Source organism: Falco rusticolus, chromosome 1 (genome assembly GCF_015220075.1).
Source record: "Falco rusticolus isolate bFalRus1 chromosome 1, bFalRus1.pri, whole genome shotgun sequence".
In the NCBI taxonomy this organism is placed as follows: domain Eukaryota; kingdom Metazoa; phylum Chordata; class Aves; order Falconiformes; family Falconidae; genus Falco; species Falco rusticolus.
The window spans coordinates 28,979,852-29,004,354 of record NC_051187.1 but is presented as its reverse complement, the minus strand read 5'-3'; the positions used below and the strand labels follow the sequence as shown (position 1 = coordinate 29,004,354).

The 24,503-nt window shown below is 41.5% G+C and overlaps 1 protein-coding gene across 1 annotated transcript in view; it reads left to right on the top strand.

The window, feature by feature from the left end:
* The window catches only part of TMEM132C (transmembrane protein 132C), a 221,574-nt gene that overhangs the window by 57,429 nt on the left and 139,642 nt on the right, over positions 1–24,503 (top strand). Inside the window, exon 2 of the mRNA XM_037375320.1 lies at positions 4,831–5,719. Coding sequence (XP_037231217.1) covers positions 4,831–5,719 — 889 coding nt within the window. The remainder of the gene's footprint in view (positions 1–4,830; positions 5,720–24,503) is intronic.

Sequence of the window (24,503 nt, the reverse complement as noted above, 5' to 3'; positions counted from 1 at the left end):
CACTCCTTTGCATGGGTAGATGTCTTCTGCTTCTCACTGGCTTTCTCTGGCTGGGAGCCTTCTGGCTGCGGGGACAGGCAGATGGTTTCCTTGAAGGCTCAGTGGCTCATCAAACATCAGTCAGTGAAGATACATGGCCATTGGCCAGTAATCTCCCACCCACAATCTAAACCCTTCATTCCCAGCCCAAAAGAAAGTTGTTTCAAACCAACCTCATAAAAGAATGGCTTAAAAAATATTAAGCTTTTATGACTGTTCCAGTGAATCCAGCACCCAGGGCTCCATCTCCATATGAAATCCCCCCAAAGAAAATTCTTCTCTGCACTGGAATCCAAGAAATAATAATACAGATCAGAATTCACCATTTCATATCCAACTCCCAAAATGAACTTGCTAGGTTACAGGAATTTGAGCTGGTCTGTCACACTGGAGCTGATGATGTGCTTAACAGATGCTTGTTTGGGTTCAGATGAAGTGCTGCAGAAGCATATGATGCCAGAAGAAGGATTAAAAAGTCACCAGGCTGTTACAAAGGAGAAGTAATTACTTGTAAGCCTTAGCTTTTGTTCTTGGCTAATACTAGCTTTGTTCAATGGTTCTTAATCTTTTCCATGCTGGACTTATTTCTGGACAAGTTGTAACTCTTTTTTTGATAATGTGGAGGGGTAAGGCACTTACTGCCCACTTGGAAGTCAGGCCTGCTGTAATCAGAGGTAGTCTTCAGTACAGGAAATGGTGTTTCTGCATTTCCTTTCTCATCGTTGTCCACATTCTTGATTTCCATTTCAGTCTGCAAAAGCCCTATCATGAAATGGGAGTTTCACTTATTTGAACCCATTGGAAGGCCAACAAGCATCTTTCTTTAAGGATCAGGACTCTTAGAGGAGGCATCCAAGGTTTTCTCAGGATATTTATACCCTTTAGCTAAACTGTTTGAAGTTCTACTTCTTCCATGATGTAAGTTATATTTGTATAGATGTGCCTATAGCACTCTTGTCACAGAGACCCAGTTGCATTTTACTGATACAATTGTGCCCACGTTGGAGGCTGAACTGGCAGTGAAATGCTGCTCCCACAACCGACACTGTCATTGGGATAAAATGCTTAAATGTACACCTTGCTTTAACATGAACCTTTCGAAATGTGTTTCAGTGGTTGAGCAGAAAAAAGTTTAAAATGGAGAAATCTGTTTCAGACCACCTTAAAACACTTATAGGCATGGCTGATTTTGCCTTTTTTTCTTTTCTCTCATCCTTACAGGCAGTCTGTTCTTCAGGTAGACAAAATAATCTTATGTTTAATGATTATGTAAAATAATAACTTGTGATATGAAACTCAGAAAAACCTTGGCATCTTACTTAAATAGATAATTAAAGAACTTTGTAGCTGAGCTGATCAAGCACACAAAAAAGTTCTCTGGAAACATTGGTAATTATAGCAGGGCATTAATGTGGTTGGGTAGAGATGAAGAGTATAGGACGGATCCCTTAAATGATGGCATGTAGTTGCTGATGCACATGATTGGGATTCTAAAACAAAATGGACAATTTTAACTACCAGTTTTATCAGTAAAAGGCTTAAAGTGCTTTAGACAATTTATTTAAGTACAGCCATCACTATAGAAATATAGCACTCTGTTATTTATGGTATGAAAGTGGGTGGAAATCTTTAGACTACAATAAAAAAAGAGAAGCTTTTTCTTCTTTTTGCTGTCAATCTGACCACATGGGTTTTGCTGTTTGCCTTCAGCTTATTACAGCAAAAGTTGCATGGCTCTTCTTAGTATTAGGCCAAGTCCTACATACCTCATCCATGTGATTGATCTGGGATAAATGGAGTGCCTGCAAAAATGAGACCACTGTCTGTCTGAGTATAATGTGCTCCAGCAAAAGTCCTGGGAATTGCAGAAAAACAGCTGTTAAGTTTCAAGCACAGATCCTCATCAACAGCCCTTTGAAATCACAGGACTCCCCTTGTCTCTGCAGCCTGCTGAGTTTATTTGTTTTTTGCAGATCTATTGAAGGCAAAGGTGTTCCCTCAGTAGCAATGGTGCCAAATCTAGAATATCTCTAATTATGGAAACACTTCAGCAAAAGGTACCTGTGAGCTTAAGTCAGTTAATGCTTACATTCACGGAAGAGGGTATGTGCTTTCCTCAGCTAGATCTTGCTGCCCTCTAATATTGCAAGGCCCTTGGCCTGAGACAAGAGGATGCCTAATAAAGAAATTCTGATGGTTTGTCAAGTCAGATTGAGTAGCTAAACTGACCGGTAGGAAGCTGCCTTCTGTAGCAAACCAGGTGTTTTTAAAAGATGGGTGGTATCTGTGTGTGAACAGTGATGGTTGCCCTTCCCAAAGGGCTGCAGGAGGCTGACCACATCGCGGCAGGCTTGGCCGGGGCAGGGGACGGGATTCCAAGGGTGACGGGACACCAAGCTGCCGCTATGCCAGTAAACAAGGTCCTGTTCTGCTCCCAGGCCAGAAGAAACTTGTAGGCTTTGCTATTTTCTTTAAAGGTCCATGATCCATATTGGATCTTCTTCGCATTCCTTACTGAAGTGTCATAGCACTTTGGGATGTAACCCTAACCGATCAATATTTTGATTCAGCTAAGGGGAAATCAATCAGCTCAGGAGGTGGCATTTGTAGGTTCCTTTCCAGCAGAATTAAAATTTATGCCAGGGATTGGAGGTTTACCGGATTGTAACTGTGTGCTTAAATGGATGTTATATTTTAAATGTGTATTTTAATCTACTTGACAGAGAGAGTGTAGTGCTGGTAATTCACTACATGTTGGCGTTTCATTACAGGCCTTTTACCTTTTTTTTTTTTTTTTTTTTTTTTTTTCTCTCCAGTCATGGCAATTTGCTCATTTATGAGAACTAATTCTACCATCAAGTGGAGGTGCATGAATTAAACATGAGTGAACACATCTTAATTTCTTACTTCAAATGTATTGCTGCTGTCCTTTGAGAGCTCTGGTTTCTCCTTCCTCCGTGTTTGTTTCTTTCCTTTTTTCTTAATTGCTTAACACCTGCCTACCAAAGCTATTTGCTTCCCCAGCAGCAGGTAGTGCCAGCACACTGGTTATGTATGCGCTCAAAGGTTTGTAGGGAAGTTGTCTGTTGGCAGTAGTCATTTGGTGTAATGACAGATATTGATTATTTATTACTTGAAAACATTTAATTAAATCTGACTGCATAATTAGTGTACTAGCAGCTACACATGCTAGAAGGGCAGTGAATCTATTATTTGCACAAATCCTCAAGCTGCAGACCTTTGAGAAAGCTGATAAAAGAGCCTGTCTCAGTCGGGTTTTTTAGAGATCTTCAGGTGTTCCTGAGTTTCAGATGAATCTGTGCATTATGCGTTGCCCTTACAGTGGCTTGTTTTCTTTAAAAAGCTGAACTTACACAGAACCTTAAATAGTGATGGGATTCCCCAAGGGCATTGGAACTGACATATGTCTGGGGGCAAGATCTATTTTTAAATATTAAAGGCAGTCTAGCACTAGATTCATTGTCATTCATCTACCTTCTCTACCTGTAGTTATTATCTTCAGTAGGAGTTAGGAAGATGGGCTGTGAGTAGTATTATATAATCAACATGTTCTTCATTGGTATCGACCCTAATTTAGGTAATAAATTTTACTTTTCGACAATACATGGTGTTAATCTTTATAACAGAAAAACAAAATTTAGGTCAAAAGGGATCTGATATTCAGCTGAAACTTAAAGTAGGCAAGTATGTACTAATTTCCTTCTGTGTGCATCTTAATATATTAGTACTTGTAATATTTCTAGCCTGTGATGTGCATCTACATTTAAATAACTTAGAAAGCTGAGGTACTGGCAATGTTAAACTATAGAGGTGCAGATTGTGGTGCTAGAATCAGTAACACGAGAGCGAGGTTTCTTGATGGATGAAGAGAGTGAAACGGGGTGTGTGTCAGTCCTTAGAAAAGCAGTTTCTGTCTTTGGCTGTAGAACAGAAACTACCTTTGATCTCCTGGCCAGTGTTCCTGCAGGGGTAGTGATTAGCAGTCCTTCGGGGACTGTGGTTCAGTGGACCATGCTGATGTACCAAATGCCTTACGCATGCTGTAACTGAACAGAAAGGTTGGAAAGACAGGAGGGAAGTTTCTAAGTGGGCAGAAAGTTTACAAGGGAATGGCATGACCAGAAAAAGAGTGGGGAAGGTGAGCATGTGGGTGGTTTAAAAAGACACCCTGTTCTTAGAGAACTGCTTTTGGAAGGCTGTGACTTTGATTTGTAGCCAGTCCTTAAGCAAACCGGTGTGTGCAAACTTATGCAAGTTTGCTTGAAGTTTTGTTAGGGAGGTGAGACTTTGCATAGGAGTGACAAGTAATGTATTTATTTTTCATCCAGGTGATAGTTGAAGCATTCAGTGAGTATTTTATAGATTTGTTGCATATTAGCAAAGCACTGCTGCTGTACAGTTCAGCCATCTAAAATAGCTATTGGGACAAGCATTGCTTCTGCGATGTGAACCTTCCTCCTCCTACTCCCTCCAGGAGCATGGATAACTAATCGTGCTGCAGACAACCCTTTGTATATCACCTGTGCAACAAAACGTGTATCATAGATAAATGCAGGGTAGCACTAAAGCCTGCATATTTTTTTCCTTTTGCAAATGTAATGCAAAAAAATAATTAATTACATCTAAACATGTAGCTATGCTGTAAATATTTTTTGCATGAAATAATGCTTATCCCTAACTTAGCAAGTAGCTTCACTAAAGTTGTAGTAAATGTTCCTTTGAACCTATAAGCAGATTTGATCTAACTCGCATCAACTTTTCTTTTATTAGTGACAGAATGTCGAGGGGTGTTGGACAATAATCAGAGATTTTCTTCATTACCAACATACCTACCTGTGAGCTATCGGATCTTCAGTGCTGAGACATCTTTCTTTCTCAAAGAAGCCAACCAGGACTTCATGAGAAATTCCAGTTTGCAGTCCAGGGTGGAATCGTTCTTCCCATACAAAGCCAAGAGACCGCCCATATTAAACGCCAGCTACGGACCTTTTTCTGTTGAACAAGTTGTGCCCCAGGACCTAATGTTAACTTCCAACTTCTTTGGATCTGCCAACAAGTTTACTTACAACTGGAAACTTCAGGCCTACATAATGAGCAACAAAATTTACCTGAGCAAGCCCAAAGTCCAGGTCCTGTTCTACATCGTGGGCAGGGACTGGGATGACTATAGCACCACAGAGCGGCTGCCCTGCCTGCGTGTGTTTGCCTTCAGAGAGACGCGGGAAGTCAGAGGCAGCTGCCGGCTCAAAGGGGATCTGGGGTTGTGTGTGGCAGAGCTGGAGCTCCTGCCAAGCTGGTTTAACCCCCCTGCAATTGTCACGGGCCGTAAGAAGCCACTGGATCAGTTTGAAGGGAGCCCTGTGGAGCTTTACTATACTATTCAACCAGGAGACGAGAAGGGAGAGTGTACTGCTGAGGATGTAAGGAAGGGAAATGCTATCCGGCCAGGAAAAGATGGCATGGATGAAACCATGTCCCACTTACAGAGGATTGGATCTGTCAGTCTCTACCGAGGGCAGGAGACTTCTCGGCTAACAGAGCTACGGCTGGACAGTAATATCGTTGTCTGGTTGCCCTCAAAACCTGTCAAACAAGGAGAGGTTGTAAACGTTTATGTGACAATTGCCAACAATTCTACTGTGGATCAGTTCATACTCAGGTATGGTGAGTTGTTTCTGCATGTTTCTAATGTGTTAGCACACAAAGATGTTGGGGGCATAGGATGAATCTCAACCAGCTGGAAGTTAATCCACACCCAAGGTTGTTCCTAGTCACCGAAATGCATTATTTTCCTCCTTGAATGCTGTGAAGAGGATTGAAAGCCTCCATCACTAGGAGGCTTTTGACATGTATGCCATGCCACGCCATTTATCACATGCCCACATTACACAACAATACACAAAACGCAGCTATTCACTGCTTTAGTGGGACCACTTCTGGGCAGTGACAGGCAGTAAGGCACCAGAAAAGTTCTGTGCTTTACAGGGCTTTTAAAATCACATTTTTATTGCACAGGCATGGAGTTTAAATGTAGCAAAACTTCAATTACCTGCTTTTCTTCTAAGTGCTCTGGCAGTGCTTTGCCTCTCCCACACATGGTGGTTTTGTTATGAGAGCTCTTTAGGGAGGGGTTTAACTATCTACTGGTAGTTAAATAGCATTTGTCTTTACCAACACATATACCCTTTAAAATAAGGCCCAAGGTGTTTGATATTGCTGTTGATTGTATCGGACTGTTAGAAATGAGTGCTATTATTATGGACAGGAGTGGCGAATAGAGGACCTGGGAACACAAGAACTGCCTTACTGGGTCAGATTGCTTTCCTTTCATTTTCTTCTTTAGCATTTTCCCTACCGATCAGATGAAAATCCTTTGAGGATGACAAAGACTGGGAAGCTTGTTAATCACTGAAATATTTGATGGATCTTTTTTCCTTGTTACCAGGCTTTAAATTCGAGTGAAATTTCCACGGTGATAAGCAACAATTGCTCTTTAAAGCCTCAGGGAATCAGTTTCCCAAAAGATTCTGCACATGAAAGTATTTATTTCTAGGTCTTATATGAATTGGATTAATACATAGTTGACAACTGCTGAGTAGAACAGCCTTTAGAACGGGAAGTGTTGCTTGGCAGATAAAAGGCTTTTATTTTAAAAAGAGGGGATTTTAGTCATCCTAGAATCGTTCTGATGTTTGCAGCTCTGGTTAAATTGGTGAGATAATCTCCCAGACACCTGTTTACTGAGTGAAACCTCCATTATAGAAGTCTTTTCTGATGTTGTTGCTTATCTTTTATTGAAAATCCTTTTTCACAAAGTAGTAGAAACAGAATACTTTTCCACATAACAAGCATAGCTGTGGTGAAAGAAGAAATCCAAAGGCAATGAACTGGGTGTTTGCTGGGTGGATGGGAGAGGGGATCACCCTTTGAAGGTCTGTGTCACAGTCTTTATTTTCTTAAAAAATGAGCTGAAGATGAACAAGCTTGTTGAAATCTGGTGATGTATTTCTCTTGCTCAGAAATGAATCTGACTGCCTAGGCATATCAGATACTGTTTGCATGCTGAGCGATGCAATAGATGTGATTATGTGGGATGTTAGTAGTTGCCTATGTGACTTGCTGTTATGAACAAAATGGATTGGCTTTGGTTTTAAGAACAGGTGACTGATTCATTTGAAGTTGAGTACTCTGACATTTGTTGGTATATTGGTTGCTCTGTGTCATCACAAATGCAGAGCTCAGGCCATGTTCTCTTGCTGAAACACCCTTCTGATGAAAAGAGGATTTGTATTTTTGCTTAAAATAACTTTGAAGTAGACACAAGACCACAAGAGGCTGAAGACACCAAGACTTCTTTTGAAAACGTCTTTTTCTTTCCTTCTACTGGATATGTGCAGGTAGTCATTGTCTTGTGATGTAGTATAGGGCTGACTCGTGTTCTGAAAGTCAGCACTGTTCAGTGTGCTTCCTCCACAAGCAAGAAGATCCATGTGAGATATTCCAAAGCAGTCTTGGTTTTGAACACTTTGTCTTGCAGGCATGTGAGTCTCTGGTAGCTACCAAAGATGCTGATCTGTGCAGTTGTTAAGGCATCAGATGGAAGCTTTGCTTCAGGTGTACAGGAGGTTAAGTCCACGTAAAAAGAAAAGGAAATAGTTTTAACTGTATTCCTGACATTGCAATAGGAAGGGGCAGCTGCTGATGGAAGTTGTGTGTGACCAGCCCATGAGCCATGAACTGTGTGGCTTATTCTGTTGGCTGCAAAGGTTTCTTTTGTGGTTTTAGTGGCAGAGGGCTGGTGGAAGGCTGGCAAAGCCAAATTAAGCTTCCTGATTCGGTGGTAGAAAGCTGTTGTCTTCAGTGAAACTTCCTAGGTGTGAAAGAGTGTGGAACTTGACCCAGGAATCTATGAAATGTCTGTATTTTACAGGAAAAAAAGCCAAGTGAATACAGCAGCCAGGGAGTAGCCAGTGCATATGCTGGGTCTGCCTAGGGGCTCCTTTAACCTTCTCCGTGGCCATTTGCCTGGTTAGATAGAGGGCTGTACGCTCTCATACTCATGGGTTCCCAGCAGAGTAATCCCTGCATCCTATGACATGCATTCACATTTAATCATCCTAAAGAAAAACACAGCATGCATTATCCCCAGGCATAGTGGGTTTGTTTTTTTTCTGCTTCTTGTATATTATTCATTGAGGTATTGTAGCATCCACTGCTGAAGCAAATGGCATGTGATCATTGCTTTTTTTTTTTTTTTTGGGGGGGGGGGGGGGGGGGGGCGGGGCGCAGGGGGCGGGAATAATAGCTACAAATCTTCTTTGGCAAGAGGAAAGTAGACTGGTCTGAATGACCTCATACCACAAATCATTGCAATTGAAACTGTGTTCTTAAATTGTGTCTTATTTCAGAATCCTATTACTGTATCTATAAATTTATCAGCCCAAGAACACCAGTAAAGTCAAACAGAATGACTAATATGGCAGGGAATGAAGCGGATTATGCGTGGTAGTACATTAACACTATAACACTGTCTAAATAAACGCAGATCTTCCCTTTCCTGCATCTAGTCAGCACAGGGCTATTGTGAAAACAGTTGAAACAATACTGCTGGGTTATAGGATATAGGCTCTGCTCCCAGCACTGTTCCTGTCCTGCTGTGTTGCTTCTGGGAAGTCTTCACAGGCATTTTCTGTATGCAACGTAGAAAATGTGAACAGTTGGTCAGCATCATTCTCAGGAGTGGGAAGCCTGTTTCAGTCCTGTTCCTAAAAGATGGGGTTTCACGTTTGCCATATATTGTCAACAGTTATATGAATAGGAAAATCTTGATAAAAGAGCGTAAGAAATAGAGACAGGGGAAGAAAATATTGCACCGCATTCCTACCATTGGGAAGGATTTCTGGGCCCCCAAAAGAGACGTTAATTACACTTACTGCTGACTGCTTAGTAAGGAGAATTACTGTTGCCTCTAGCAGTTGGGTGAACTACAAACAGAAGAAAAGTAGCATCAGTATAAGACAGAAAAGCAAAAACCTGCCAATATTTAAAATAAAGGCCATTTAGGTCTTCTGTGTACTTCCCAGGGCTGTTTTGAATTAACACCAATGGCTTCAGCAGAGCTGCTATGACCGATTGCCACTTCACCAATTGCTGTGTACACATGAGTTTCTAAACAGAGTCATTTTCGCTGCGTTGTCTGTAAGGATTAAAAAGCAAAATCCTTAAGGCAAGACCCTGTTCTTGAGTGCTTTTACGGACCGCCCTCACACCCAGCAGGCTACAAATAAGGGGGAAAATCATAACTATACTGAAAATAAGCTGTTCTTGTCAGGTTAACTTTCAGAAAGTAACGCGTAGCTGCATGCGTATGCTGAAATATGTGAAAGTAAGTAGGGAGCTGGGCACTTGATTTCTATTTGTCATGCTGGGGAGTTGGTGAGCTGAATGAGTTAGGCAGCACTGGAAAGGTTGGCCTGTGTGCATTGCTGTGTTTGTTCTGTAGCTCTAAATACTTTTCCAGCTACTACACCATTAAAGGATCCTTCCATCTGTTTTTCATTGCGTGACATGCCACATTTGATCTGGCAGAGCTCTGAATAGCGCAGGGCCAAAGCAAAAGGTGTAGGAGTGCTAAGCGTGTTATGTTACTCTGCTGGGCAGCGGCTAACCTCTAACTCGCTCTAGAAGGTGCTGAACCATTGGATAACCCAATTTACAGTAATTATTGAGCAGGATAAGTAAAGAGAAAGGGGATGAAGTTATTATCTGTCCTGATTAGAGAAAAGAGGTGAAAAACGGTTGTACTTACCCCTCGCCCCCCACCCCACCCAGCGGCTTAATACAGATTTTGCAGTGCAGTTCATTGCACCTGAAGGGATGTAGGTTGTAAACAGTGTTACTGCATTACCTTTGTCCAGCAAACAAATCAGCCCAAGAGAATGGATAATTACTAGTAATAATAAATCTACAGATTGGAAGAAGGATAAAGGATAAATGCAATGAGGAAAGCTATTAAACCCATCAGCTGAGGCAGCTTTATATGTCAGTTCCTAATGAGTATTGACAGCAGTGCTGTGTTAGGTAATGTTAAGAACAGCTAAAAACCTAGAGGAAGATGCAACACAGAGTAGCACTACAGAATCGCCATAGCTAGAAAAAGTAGTTATGATCATAACATCTATGCACTGCCTGCTTATAAATCTTGGTATTTTAAAGACTGGATTTTGTGATCTGGCTATAAATAGCCATTTTGGAGGAACTGGCCATGAAAAACTGGGATCTCCAGCACTAACTCTGCCTGTTTTGCACGGAAGACCTATTTGAGCCTCCCTAGGGAGTAAACCACTCAGAGGAGCTGTCTCTGCTTAGCACTGCCCTCAGCTGTTATACCTGCTTTACATAAAAGAAACAAAAGTGATAAAATTTTCAAGCAATTAGTGTTGAATTTTAGATACTGAGATTTGAATCTCACCGTATGATAAAATAATCTTTAGTACCTGGAAATTTACCCATGCTTAATTGTTGGCTTATCAGTTTTTAATGTGGTAGCATCACTGCAAATGCAAGTGACACGGTAATGACTAACTGAAGCTGAAGTTAACCAGAATATAAAAGACCAAAACCAGAGCTGAGTTCACTCTACATTTTGTGTTAACCCATAATTTGGGACATATTATCCCAAGTACCTATTTTCCACAGTAAATGGAATGCTGATTTCCAACTGTGAAATTAATTTTTTTATACTGCTTCATATTTTAAAACTAATGCAGCTCAGAGTGAAATGGAGAGAGAGAGAATAATTTGGTGGGATGTTCTTCTGGGCATACATGTGTGTCTCCAGATGTGAAGTGCAACAAAACATTTTTCATTTCCTATGCAGCTTTGCATTACTTAAATATGTAAAAGTGATTCCACTGCACAAAAGCATTTCAATTGAAACCTGAATCAAGAGGATTGTGAAGCCCTCATACTTGCTTCTGTTGTCTCATTATGTCATGGTACTTTTTAGTTGGAAAGATGGTCTCGTCTTCAAAAATTCAGACCCACAGTTCTACCTATTGCATGATTGTAAAAAGTAACACAGATACAGTTTCTGAAAGCTAGATTTACATTTATAGGGCCTTAAAACTTCTCTTTAGACATATATCTTGTATTCTGAGGCACAGATAAAACTGTAAGTAGCTAATTCCTACACTGTATAAAGAAAAGTATGTATCTTGGGCACTCTGGGTAGCAAACCACAGTTTGTTCTCATCTTAGATACAGTTTCTCTATTCATGTTTCCATCTTGAATAAATAAAATGCAAACTTGCTGACTAAGATCTTTCCAAGAGTATTCTCTTCACATTTTTCTTTGTATTTCTTTTTCAGTGAAGTAAATTACTAAGCCAGGACTGGAAATAAAAGCAATTTGCTTGCTTGTGAACCTTTCATCAGGGTTCAGAGAAACTGGAGAAACATATCCCCAGTCTTCCAGCTCATCAGAGGGGGGTCCCAGTTATTTTATGGTCTTGGTAAGACCCATAAAGTCAGTGCTAGGCCAGAAGTGGTTTGCAAAAGTGTTCAGAGCTGTGAATTATGGTTTGAAGGGGTTTTATGTATTTCATTGACGAAGCATATTATGTATTTCATTATCCAGTGCTTAGCCTTGTGAAGCTTTAATTCTTATTGATTTTTTGGGGTTTTCCTTCTACAGAATGACTAATGACAGTTCAGCTACGGGTCTAGAGTGAAGCAGGTTAATGAAAGAAAGGTGGTGGTCTAGTCCTTATTGTGCACTAATTAGGAAGTCAGGAGACCTGGATACTCTTTGTACTTCTGTTCAGGACTTACTGTGTTACTTTAGGCACATCTCTGCTTACATCTTCATTCTCAGATTGCTTGTCTGTACTATACACAATTCAGGGAAGAGACTGGGCCACGCTCTGTGCATCACTCAGTACAGAGAGCCTTTGAGCCCCATAGGGCATCTGTGTATTACGTAGTACAAGTGACAGTAAATAATACATAAGTTGTTACACTGCGGGGATTATGGTTTTTGCAAGTAACGAAGTGTAATAGCACCTTGCAAGTGCTTTGTTAAGATTTCTCCAAAGTAAATGTGTGGTTAGAAATTCAAGGCAATCATGTGCTATCATTTTTTATATTCTGCTTCAGTAAGCAATGGAGACAGTCTGTTGAAGAACTCCTAATTGTCATTTACTAGAGAATTTGACAGACTAACAGTAAAAGGGTAAATATTTTCCAGTATAACTTTAAAAAGCATTTCTGATGTAAAAAATACTTTTTTTTTTTTCCTCAAAGAAGAGAACGTCTTTGCTATTTTGAGAGAATGCTGTCACACTCCAGGTAGTTCAATTTCATTAGCCCTTCGCAGGCACTTTCCATGGACATCGGTGTCATACCAGAGGCAGCTGGGTCCTCCAAACAAATGACTCATTCTCAAAAATGCCAAGCCGGTAAGGATGCCCTCTAAACAGAGGGTGAGAAACGCTGTTCCTCACTAGAACAAGTGAAGAGGTAAAGAGCTCACTTGTGCCTGTAGTAGCAGTGAATCAGGTTTGGTAAAGTTCTAAAGGGAACTGATTATTAACTAAATTGAAGCTACCAAGATAGGAGGAGAGGCACTCTTCCCTGACCCTCTTTTTAAAAAAATGTGGTGCTTCAGAAACTTTCTGAATGGTTCTATTGACACTTCAATGCAATGTACTTGTTAGTACTGAGGATAAACTATGGATTTGTTGTTAGAAGGCTGAGTCTGTGTTCCTTACTTTGGAAGTCACTTGCTGATTGACCATGACAGTGTTGCTGGAGCACAGCTTTGCAACCAGTGAACCAGGAAGAAGCTTTAGCCCCCATTATGTTCAGGAGCTGAGCGGTAGAGTTCAATGGTGTGACGTCCACAGAGTACTCAGCACCAAGAATCAAAAGTTACAGCTTCCCTTTTGAAACAGTTACCCCCAAAACCCTGCTCAGCTGCCCCTACAGTGGAATTCCAATCATGCTGAAGTCTACAAGAATTAACTACATTGGTGGTGCAATAGTTGTAGGGATGTTCTTTTTATCATGTGAGCAGGGATTTCCAAAGTGCATGTCCAATTGAAGTTTGGGTTCTCTGAGCCAAGCTCAGGGCTGCCTGTACGACTGTCAGCCTCCCTGGTTCTGTGACAGGTAACACCCATGTTTTTCTAGGTGCAGTCTAAGACATGAAATCAAATCAGCTGAGTGCAGACAAACCTGAACTATATACACATAGTTTATAGAATAACTTTATATGACCCAAGTATAAGACAAGTTTGGACCTGTGTTTCAGGCTTCAATGTTTAAAAACAGCCTGAGTGTGATCGGAAATGTAGAAGGAATTGATGGGAGTCATTGTAGGGTTTGACCATCAATGGAAGAGAACAAAATTATCGCATGAGCAGCCAGACAGAGGATTGCTAGCTATCAATCTTGCTTCAAGTGCTGGAGCTGAAGATTTTGGTGAACTTTTGGCAAATGCACATGCACACTGGTGTTTCAGAAACTTTGTGTTGAGGTATCTTGTTAAAATCCGCTCTTGTAAGTAGTTTTCCTTCCCATCCCTGTTAGTCTCGGCAAAGTAGTGAAGTCATTCCTGGCAAACGCTGCAGCACGTGTTGCGCAGTACGCACTGGTGCCTCTGGCTCTTGTCCTTCTGTGTTGAGACGGTGCCCTGAGCTCCGGTGTGTCCCCTGCTCGCTCCTGCTCTGCCTGACCTTTGCAGAAGCCTGTGCATGTGCAGTGCTGCTTAGAGATGAGATAAGGCACCTCTACTTAATTTCTGTTTAGACTATTAGCCACTTGTGTGACTCAAGTTACAACAGTTAATTAAATATTTGGTTGCTTGCCTAATTAGAAACAATGGTGGCTCGTTAAAAGATCATACCATATAAACCCCAGTCGTCCCAAACCAGCAGTAGGAAGGGAAATTTCATACTACTGGGAGTGGATTTTAGTTGAACCAAGATAATGTTTTCTAGCTGTCTGAAAAAGGCTGTGACCTAATGCATCAGGGTGTCTCCTGGGAATCCTCAGTGCGATTATCTGACAAGCTGTTGGGTTCCAAGGCCACTGTAAGCAAGAAGGCATGGGAGCCTGTAAGTTTGAATCAAAAAAGAAAAATTGTATGAGAAGGCTTTAAAACCTACTGCATCTGTTAAAACTGTATAAGCAGTAGGGACTTGCTGGAATGATAGTGGGAGAGGGATGCCAGTAAGTCATAGCTCAGGGCTTGCAGTGGGGGGGGACTTGGGGTGGGGTGGAAGTATGGGGAGTAATCCAAGAGTTGGTGCCTGGCCTAGCAGAACTGTAAAATCTGATGTGTTTATCTGTATTATTTTATTGGTGCTTGTGGGTCTTATTATTTAAAACAGAAAATGTCAGACTGGTTGGAAGTTTCTGTTTCGGCAGACTTGCTCCTCACTCATGGCAGCACATACACAAAGAACTTAAATTGTTTACATGTTCTAATGGCACTTCACAGTTAAAACTTCCACAGGAGGCATGGGGATGATGGGAAGTGCTGCTCTGCACCCAGGAGTTAATTTCTACAGAATACTGACCTTTCCTATAACATATAGAGCGTTTGACTCCAATTTTTGTCTCTGTTTCCTTTGGGAGCCCACTGGGGTGCTTTGTATTTCACTGAAATCCCACCGTGCCCTGTATGTGTTGCCTCTTCAGAGAGGTATGTGTTGTTATGTTTAATATTCTCTTGAGAAGAAAGCTGCATTTCTATAAAATTTGAATGCATGGAAAAGCTGATTAATTCATAGTTTACATGAGACTGGATAAAAAGAAATTCAGCATCTTTTTTTTTTTGTTTGTTTGTCTGGTTCCTGGTGTGTTACAAAATGTCTCTATTAGCAAAGCTGCCAGGGGGTTAATTTGCACTAACAGCCTAATCATCTCCAGCAACATCATTTTAGGTTTTCATATTGCTGCTTAGATCAGCAAGACTAGAGAAAAGACGACTTGAGAAACAGCGCCTATCTTAGGAAAAAAGGGAAAAAAAAAAAAGAAAAATGGGGGTGAAGCATTTCAGACATAGCCCTCTGCATTCTCAGCTGTCAGGCTGCTTAAAAAGATTTGCTTTTTCTTACAAGCTCTGGCTGTAAGATGTAAGCCTTGATTTCCAAAGTGCTGTGAGGCTGAGCTCTTTGTACAGGAGAGACAGGCTCATTAAAAGGGTCTATGTGGTACTTACGCACCAAAGTCTAGAGCTCAACTCCTCACGCTCCCCGATTAGTCATTAAACAGAACACAGAAATAGTTGTGGATCATGAATCACAACCTGGTTTCACAGACAAAAAGTGTGCCTGACATACTGGACCATAAAGTCATACTTAACCTTTCGCTTGCCCCACGAGTGCTGGGGCCGGGGGGGGGGGGGGCAGTTCAGCCCTACAGGTGATCATTAAGGCACAAATGTTGCTGACCAGCCTAAGGGGGTTGGTTCCTCGTTTGGCATATCGGACATTTGTCGATCCTATTTTGAGGAAACTAAATTTTCCAATGGATTGCATGGCTGCTTATTCAACACTCTTGAGCTTTGCTGTAGCTTTTAAAAAATTAGGTGCTTGATGCTAATTGCTGGAGTCGCTGAGTCACTTGGTGTGCCTGGTTGCAGCGAGTTGTAGAAATACCACCAGTAGCAACAAAAAAATTTTTCTACTTGAGGTTATGTCTAGCTTGGAAAAAGCCCTGATTGCACAGAGAGTTCTTCCTATGGAAAGGAAACACCAACCCGCAATAGGAGCCTGTCACTTAGGAACATACTCAAATTAGTCCTGTTGAAAGTAATGAGAATATTCACAGGCTTTAGTTTGCTTTTTATCCCTCTGGATTTGCAATGTTCATGAGAGGCCAATTTAGCATCAGCTTCTGCTTTTCTCTTCCTTAGCAGCCCAATTGCAGTTTTCCAGTTGAAGGGAATGACCAAACCTTTTTTTTTGTGTGTGTGTAGTTAGCTGCTGTTGTGTTGATCATGGTGATGGTGGACAATATACACTTACAGGTATTGTAACATGGTTTTCTGAGACAGCAAATGATAAAAGGATGGCGTTAAAGTTTTGATTCATTTGTCTACACTGTGAAGAGGACAGAGCTGGTCTGAACAGAGAGGCTCAGGGCAAATGCAACAACAGAGAGCAGGTGGTGATACCCAGGTTGGCTGTAGTGTCAGGAGAGTCGTACAACCTTGCAGGTAACATCACGGCAGCATTCAAGTAGATTACTTGGGCCCTTGACACTGGACTTTGTGGTGGGTATGGCTGTGGTCATGATGAGATGGGAAAGTGGTGATTCCAGACGTAACAAGCTCAACTTCACAGCAGAGTCTCTGAAGGGAAGTAACAGCAGCCTTGTGGCTTAGGTCCACCAGGGTCTGAGTTAGGTGACATTAGGCTTCAAAGCAATTGCCCAGTGACTTTTGTGGTGAAGTGTTAGTATCTTAAATCAAGGCGCTCAATGCCCTAGATAGAGTATTGCAAGCAGCAACCTGGCCTGGACAGAAATGCATGAAGGCTCTGTGTAATCTCCATTTTCTAGAACTCTAGGGTACTGCTTTAGAATTTTTCTCTTATCTGTCTGAGGCAATGCTATTGTGATTAACACTGGGCAGAAATATCGACATAGTTGAGCGAAGATTTTATCAGCTGGCTATAGGCAGTGACAGCTGGTTAATTTTAATATTTTCTGAAAGGTCTTTAAAGAAGTCCTCAATACTTTTTCAGAAATTAATATGCCTCATCTTTCTTCACGTTTCTAAAGCATGGCTGTGCTGTCACCTGTAGTTTGCATTCTTTAATTTTCACAGTGTCTCAGGTGCTGGGTGCTTTGTCCATTGCTATGGTAACAGCTGGTTTTATTTCTTAGTTGAAGTAAACACTGATATAAAGCCCACTGTAACATGTTCTTTTGATCCATTGTGTGCACCTAATGGATGCTGTAGCTGTGCAAATATGTCATGGTTGTAGTGGATAGAGAGCAGTCAGCTGAAAGTCTAGTGCCCTGGTATATAACTGGTTTCGCCTTTCAACACATGCATAATTTTATGTCAGCTACTTCAACTCTGGTTTTACTCCTAGCCATGTTTAATTAGATTTCAAATACTTCAGGGTGGAAACAGTCCCTGACTGTCGGTGAGTGCTTAAGGGAAGTGGGATCTAATAGCAGATGAGGCATGCTAACTTTGTTTTTGCTCTTAAACAGCTCCGTTTTGAAGTTGAATTGATCCCATGAACTTTTGGCAGTTGTTCAAAATCCCTCCTATCGTTTTTCTGAACTCGAATGATGGGAGTAGCAGTTTTTCCCTGTGTTAGTGGTTCTCTTTGGTTGCCTTCAAAAAAACCAAATGGCTCATGAAAAGCTGTATGAAAAACTGCGGTAGCCTGAGTCCCCTCCATGAGGCTCCGCTAACCAGCTCCCTTCGGATTGCATTCCTCAGAGCCTGTGTGGAGTGATGCGCACGCAGAAGGAAGCGTTACCAGTTCTTCCCTCACAGCAGGGGAGGTGATTTGCGTTGAGCCCTAGCACCCAACAGCCCCTCTGCCACCTCCACCTCAGTCTGGCTCTTCTTGAAAAGAAAAATGCTGTTGGAAAAACTCTCTGCAAGTGTTCTGTAGGGCTCTCCCTGCTCCCTATCCCAATTATCTGATAAATGTAGCAATTATCTTTGCAGTTTAAAGTAAAAAAAAAAATAATAAAAACATACCTATAAGAAGAGGCTTGCATGTTCTGTATTATATTCTGTATGCTTTTAGAGTGATTCAGATGGAACCTCATTAAACATCTTTACAGCCCTCTTGGGTTCATCTCTATTAACTATTATAGGGATTTCCCACGAGGGAATGACTCTGCACCACCTTCCACTAAAATCAAGCACAATTTAGTCTGATAGACCATTCTATTGGGAGTGATGACATTAAAAATTCTGTGCATGGATTTAAGTGTTTGCAGGATTGAAGCTGTAAGCCCCAGTTCTGCAAAAAGGCTATTCGTACATTTAGCTGTATGTGCTGTGTCCAAAGGTAAGTATGTGGAATAACTTTAAAAATCAAGATCATGCTTTATGAAATGCCATTTAATCCTGCAGGTGGGAATGTGCTGTGTACTGCAATGAATATTGTTGAAAGGGATCTAACTGCTTACCCATTTGATATGCGTTAGATGATACTTTCCTACTTCTACACAGTTACTTTAATGTAAAAGAATCATATAATTAGCTGTGTTTTAAGTATTACTGAGTAGTCTGGTTTGGCGATAGTACTCCCTTCTTCTGTGTTAGTCAAACTAATACCAGAAGGTGTCAGTTTGGGGATGCCTTGCCTCACTGTGCAGTAGGCGTATTAGGTAAGAGGGCTCGACAGAAAGAGCCACAACAACTCTCTTGTTCTCGTAGCGCTAAATGAGAGTGAGTCACGGCTAGATCGCGGCTGGATGTAAGAGCGATTCCTGGGAATGGGAAACGGGCAAGAACTTCTTGTTCTAGGAAGTTCTGATTGTTCAGAAAGGCAATGATTGTCTTGTGTTGCATAATTATATCCGCCTCCACATATCCCACTGCTGTTCATTTCTATTATGTCTTTTTATTTAAGTCCTAGCTATTCAAGGAGGAAACTTATTGATGGCAATGAGCAAGCGAACAGATTCATGGCAAGAGCAAGGGAACATCTGCGAGTCCTCTGCTCAAAAAAAGTCTCAGTGGATAAGGAATGTTACTTTGATAACTGTTTAAATGGTGCTGAAGGGGCCCCCTGGGCTAGTTACATTGGCTCTATGATATGCCTTTTTGCCATATACTCAATTTATTCAGAGTCAGAAACATTAAAGAAGAGGGGGAAAAAATGCCAGAGGATTGTAGTAAGTGAATCTTTACAAACAGAATGAAATTAGTCAGTTACATTAAAGATCACAGTTGCCACTCTGAAATATACATTTACTCAAGTGTTTGTTCAATGAATAACTGTTTTTACCTTTTATTTCTCTTTTCCGTAAATATAAAAAGGAAAGAAAAGTAAGAAACACAAATTGACTTTAACTCAGTCTGAGCATATTCCTGTCATCTGAAAAGAAAAATGGCAAACTATTCTTTGTTCAAATTTAGAGCTTCAGCATTTAAAGCAGAAAAGCCCCTTGTGTGGGAATTCATTCTGGATAGGTATTTTGGAGGAAGATTGGAATCTGGATTGATTTTTGGTAGGGAATCTTTAAATCATGCCATTTGTGTTTCTTACATCTTTCTAGTATGTTACCTAAGGATTAAAACACCCTTAGAAGAGTGTTTTCTTGTAAGATTCCAAATGAGTATTCCTGACCTGGTAGGTAAAGCTGATTGTCATTAATAGTCAGACTTTTTTCTTTTTCTTCTTTTTTTCCTCTTTTCCTGATCTAAGCATCTTAATTGTCACCTGTGATAAGAAGTGCCTTGGCAATGTTTGAGTCTGAAAATCCTTATATCATCAAGGCAGATTAATGTGGACAGTTGTAACACTTTTGGGGCAGGTTCTGTGGGTACAGATTGCTCATCTGAGTAAAGAGCCTTTGAAAGATATGGGAAGGAATTATGGAGTGCTGTGCCTTCATGCTGTTTTTCAAATGCTTTAGAAAGAGGCGATCCAGAACTAAGATGTCCATATCATGTAGGTTAGAGATGCCCAGCTCAAGTGTGTGGGTAGGTGATTAAAAACTTGAGCTGAATCGAGCTCCAGGCACACCTCTTCATCACCATGAAACTCCACGGTCTTAGTGTTACCCCCTTATTTTTCCATTACAGTATCCTGTTTCCTCCTTGTCACAGTCCATCCACACTGCTCTGTTAGTTACTGGTTGGGCAAAAGACAGGTCCTCCTCTTCCTCCGTTGGGTCTGTGGGTAAATGTGTGCAGAAGGACGTCTCCGCGCTGCTGCCCTGGCAGAGAGTGTGTGCTGCTGCCTTCTTGACCGCTCTCAAACCTGGCAAAAGCTTTGACCATCTCTTGTGAGTGCTTGAGAGAGACTTACCACAAGTCCCTGAACAACCTTTGCTGGGACCCCTGCCCTGCTGTGAAATATATTTAGAGCAGATTTTCTTATAGGCACAAGTACGATGTCATTGCAGAAGTGTAGCTGTCAGATGTGGATATGTGGAACAGAGATTGGGAAGCAGCAGCTGTAAAATGTATGCTTTTTTCCATAGTTTAGAGACACAGGATGATGCTTTCCAGCTTTTCCTAAGTTGAACCTTAATTCTTGTGTTAAACTTTTAGTATGCTTCTTGTGCAGATCCTGATGGGATCATTTAAGCTTTATGTTATGATACAAGTACATTTATGTAAGTAAATAAGTGTTGGTTGCACTAAACTTGAGATTTACTTCTCGTGAACACCCAACTGTGTTTGGTTTTCTTTGTCTTTCTCTTTAAGCAATTTATTCAGGTTTTTTTTTGCTTTATGTGCATCTTCCACTCCTTACATTCTCACTGGAGAGAGAAATATGGAGACTCAATCTGCAGTTTCTCTTGTCTGATTAAACACAATGTGAGACTTGCATTTGATATGATACTGCTTGGGCTGTCTTATACAGGAGTAATAATATCTTTACAGCATGTGATGAGAGGGGACAGAATGTTATCGCAGTTCCAGTGTTTGTATATTAAGTTTCCACATGGTTGGGCTGGAAAATAATAATGGTGAGAATGACACTGACTTCTCTAAAATAATAGTCTTCTAGACAAGTTATCTCTCTTATCCTTTGTTGTAATGAAGTGTTACATGTTTATTACGTAAATGTATGAAAAAGTATTCTCCGCTGGGCAAGTGGTACTATGGAATGGTTAAAGCAGTAGGTCATGGAGTAAGATGCCATCCCCAGAGTTACTAGATGAGACTGCAGTCTTTTGTCACTCGATTGACTCTTCCATGTCTTGCATCCATCAGCATACTGGGACTGTAACACTTAACCCACTCACAACAGATCTGGTGATCCGTCTGAGAGGGGTTGTGACTCTTCCATGCAAGGATACAAAGACCTGGGAGGAAAAAAAAAGTGTGCCAGGTGTAATTTTTCTCTGCTATTGTTGCACAAGGTTTAGTTGCAAATCCAGTCCTTGACCTACCTAAATACAAGGACGGGGTGAGGCCACCAGACAGCTGCTAGCTTGCCTCAAAGAAAGTGCAGTTTATAATCTCGTCGCCTCTGCACCAGGGGGTGGGGGGGAGTTGGGTGTCTGCGGGCAGCACCTTTCAGACCACTCTCTGTAGCAGTGCCAGAGGCAACACACCTGTGTTGGCCAAAGGGCCTCCAGGACCCTGCTGCTGCGGGTCACCTCTGCCACCACTGCCACCGCGAGCAGCAGCTGCGAGCTAGCAGCTCCTTGACCTTTGCACTCCTGGGATGTAAGTGTGTGGCACGTTACTGATGCCAGTGGACTTTGGATCGGTTAGTAACTGCTGCCCAGCATTACTATTTTTGCATACGAAGAGAGTGGTTTTGGTGTCAGGGGAATTTATTTCCCTTTGAGCACAGTCACAGGAAAGTTTGATTTGTACCTTTTTTTTAAGTGCATGCTTTAGCATACAAAATCCAATGCATCCTTTTGTAGAGCCAAGTGGACTGTTGTTTTCTTGTTTGATTTGGCTCTTCTTGCTTAATCTGGAGCTGTGCCAAAAACATGAATATTCATGACACTGTTAAACAAGATTTTTATTGAAAACAAAAAATGGATCTGAAGTCTTTCATTTGTCATTCTGAACTCAGCTAGTGAAAGCCGTGTGAACAGGCACATTTATCCGTGAGGTTTTCTTGGGGGTTTCTGGTTTTGTTTATTGAATGAAAATTCATTAGATCCAAAGAGTATATGACTGACCAGTAAGCGTACTTTTAAGATAATTCTGCATGCAATATAAATATAATGTATATGAAATATATACCTTTTACTATTATATATATTATATTAATTATAGCTTAAGTATAGAATACTTTGAGTGTTGACCTTCAAGTAAGAATGTACAAGCAGAGGACATATCTAACAGAGTTAACAAAAGCTGATGTTCACTTTTTCCAGGGCCAGTGTTCATATTTGAATCCTGCCTGCTGAGCATCTTGGCTGTCCTGCATGCAGAGGGCATCGTCATTCCCAAGGAACAGTCTTCCCTGAGATTATAGTGTAAATAGATTAGAAGGCAAGTGTTCAGCTAGCCAGTCTGCATCTTGGTGGTACCAGGAGTTTCTACTGCTGTGAGTGACCCTATTAGGGTCAGCAGAGAAGGTAGGGAAGGGGACTAGTCATGGTTTATACCTTGGCTGTGGTCTTCTGGAAACTGTTTGTGTATTAATCAGTCTCAGAGCTGATTGCTGAGTCCCTGTGCAACAGCCAAATGAAGGAGAAATTTATTTCCTCTGTATGTGTATAGATAGAGAGATAGATGGAAGATGGGAAAGTGAGGAGAAACTAGAAGAGCAATATAAGTGCAGGATAGATTTCTCTTGCAGCCTCTGGCCTGTACAAGAAATTAAATAAGCTCAGCTTTTAGATGACATATGTAACTGATTGTTAGATATCCGTGCTCATTTATTTTGCAAGGTGAAATTCTCCTGAGAGCTATCTGTTTCATGCTGCAAAGCAGCCTAGCTAGTGTCTTTTCCTTCCGTGCACTTTATCTAGGAGCACAGTGTCAGGAGAAAAATGTCTGGGGATGTGTTTGTACTGTGACAGGTATGATGGGACTTGGGTCCTGGCTGGGACCTTTTTTGCCCTGTTACAACTTTATTAATACAAACAATCTTGTGTTCTCATGATGCATTTGTACTTCACAGTGTGTTCTGGTTCTCATCGGGACGTGCTTCCTTCTGAACTCTGTTGAAATACCTGTTATAACAAGTGGTTTCATCCAGAAATATTTTTCACATGGTATGTTCATTTTAGAAATCATAGAATCATAGAGTGGTTTGTGTTGGAAGGGACCATTAAAGGTCATCTAGTCCAACCTCCCCTGCAACGAGCAGGGACATCTTCATCTAGATTGTGTTGCTCAGAGCCCCATCCAGCCTGGCCTTGAATGTTCCCAGGGATGGGGCATCCACCTCCTCTCTGGGCATCCTGTGCCGGTGTCTCACCGCTCTCAGGGTGAAACATTTCTTCCTTATATCTAGTCTGAATCTGCTCTCTTTCAGTTGAAAACCATTACCCCTTGTCCTGTCGCAACAGGCCCTGCTAAAAAGTTTGGCCCCATCTTTCTTGTAAGTCCTCTTTAAGTACCCAAAGGCTGCTGTAAGGTCTCCCCGATCCTTCTCTCCTCCAGCTGAACAGCCCCAGCTCTCCCAGCCTGTCCCCACAGCAGGGGGGCTCCAGCCCCTGACCATCTCCATGGCCTCCTCTGGACTCACTCCAGCAGGTCCGTGTCCTTCTGCTGGTGACCCCCGAGCTGGAGGCGGCGCTGCAGGGGTTGGGGGGGCTCTCATGAGAGTGGAGTAGAGGGGAGGAATTGCCTCCCTCGACCTGCTGGTCGTGCTTCTGATGCAGCCCAGGGCTTGGTCGGCTTTCTGGGAAACCATGACATTCCCAGATGTGAGCTTTCCACACTGACAAAACTCCAAACAGACAGTGCTGGAGATGGAGGAGAAAAATTGTGGTTTTCATTAAATGTAATCATCTTGGTTCTTTGTTTAAAAAAAAAAAACAAAAAACAAACCCAAACACTTTCACCATATGCACTGTGTTGCAATCAGTGATAAATTCTTACTATAGGTGTTAGTAGGAATTATTTCAGGCTAATGACTTGACACATCTCTGACCCAGGATTTTTCAGGGTGTTGTGACAGTACCATAAAATTCAGTTACTGATGCATGTAAATGCTATATAAAGGTTACTGTTAATGACACAGATCTCAATTGATCCCAAATCTGATCCTGTGACAATTTCAATCCGTGTCAAAGCTTCCATTGACTTCAGTGAGGCCGTGATCAGGTCAACGATTGAGTGCTTGTGCTAAGGACTAGTAGTCTGTAACACCACACTCCAACTCCTGATAACCACTTTCCTTTTTCAGCAATTAGTCATCCTGTTAAAAACAGATAATTAGAACAAGACACATCCAGAAAGAGAAGTAATTTCTGAAGTGCCAGACTCCCTGTGGCGTTGTTCATCCAGGAGTGCTAATGAGAGAAGTACAGTGAGGCTGAGCAGAGGCAAGAGAGATCTGATACAGAAATGAGTTGGGGAAAGCACCGCCTGTTAATTATACATTTTCCATTGCTGGAATACAATGGAGTAAGTGATACAGTTCTGGAGTACACTAGAGTGAGCCTTTATCTCTCTGTAGTGGCTGGGCCTTATAGCAAAGTCTAAACTTGCTGTTGCTCACAAAGGGTTGAAGTCCTTTTACTTGAAAATGTTAATTTCCTACTTCTGATCCGGTGCTCAGTCCTGCTGGACAGTCCAGTAT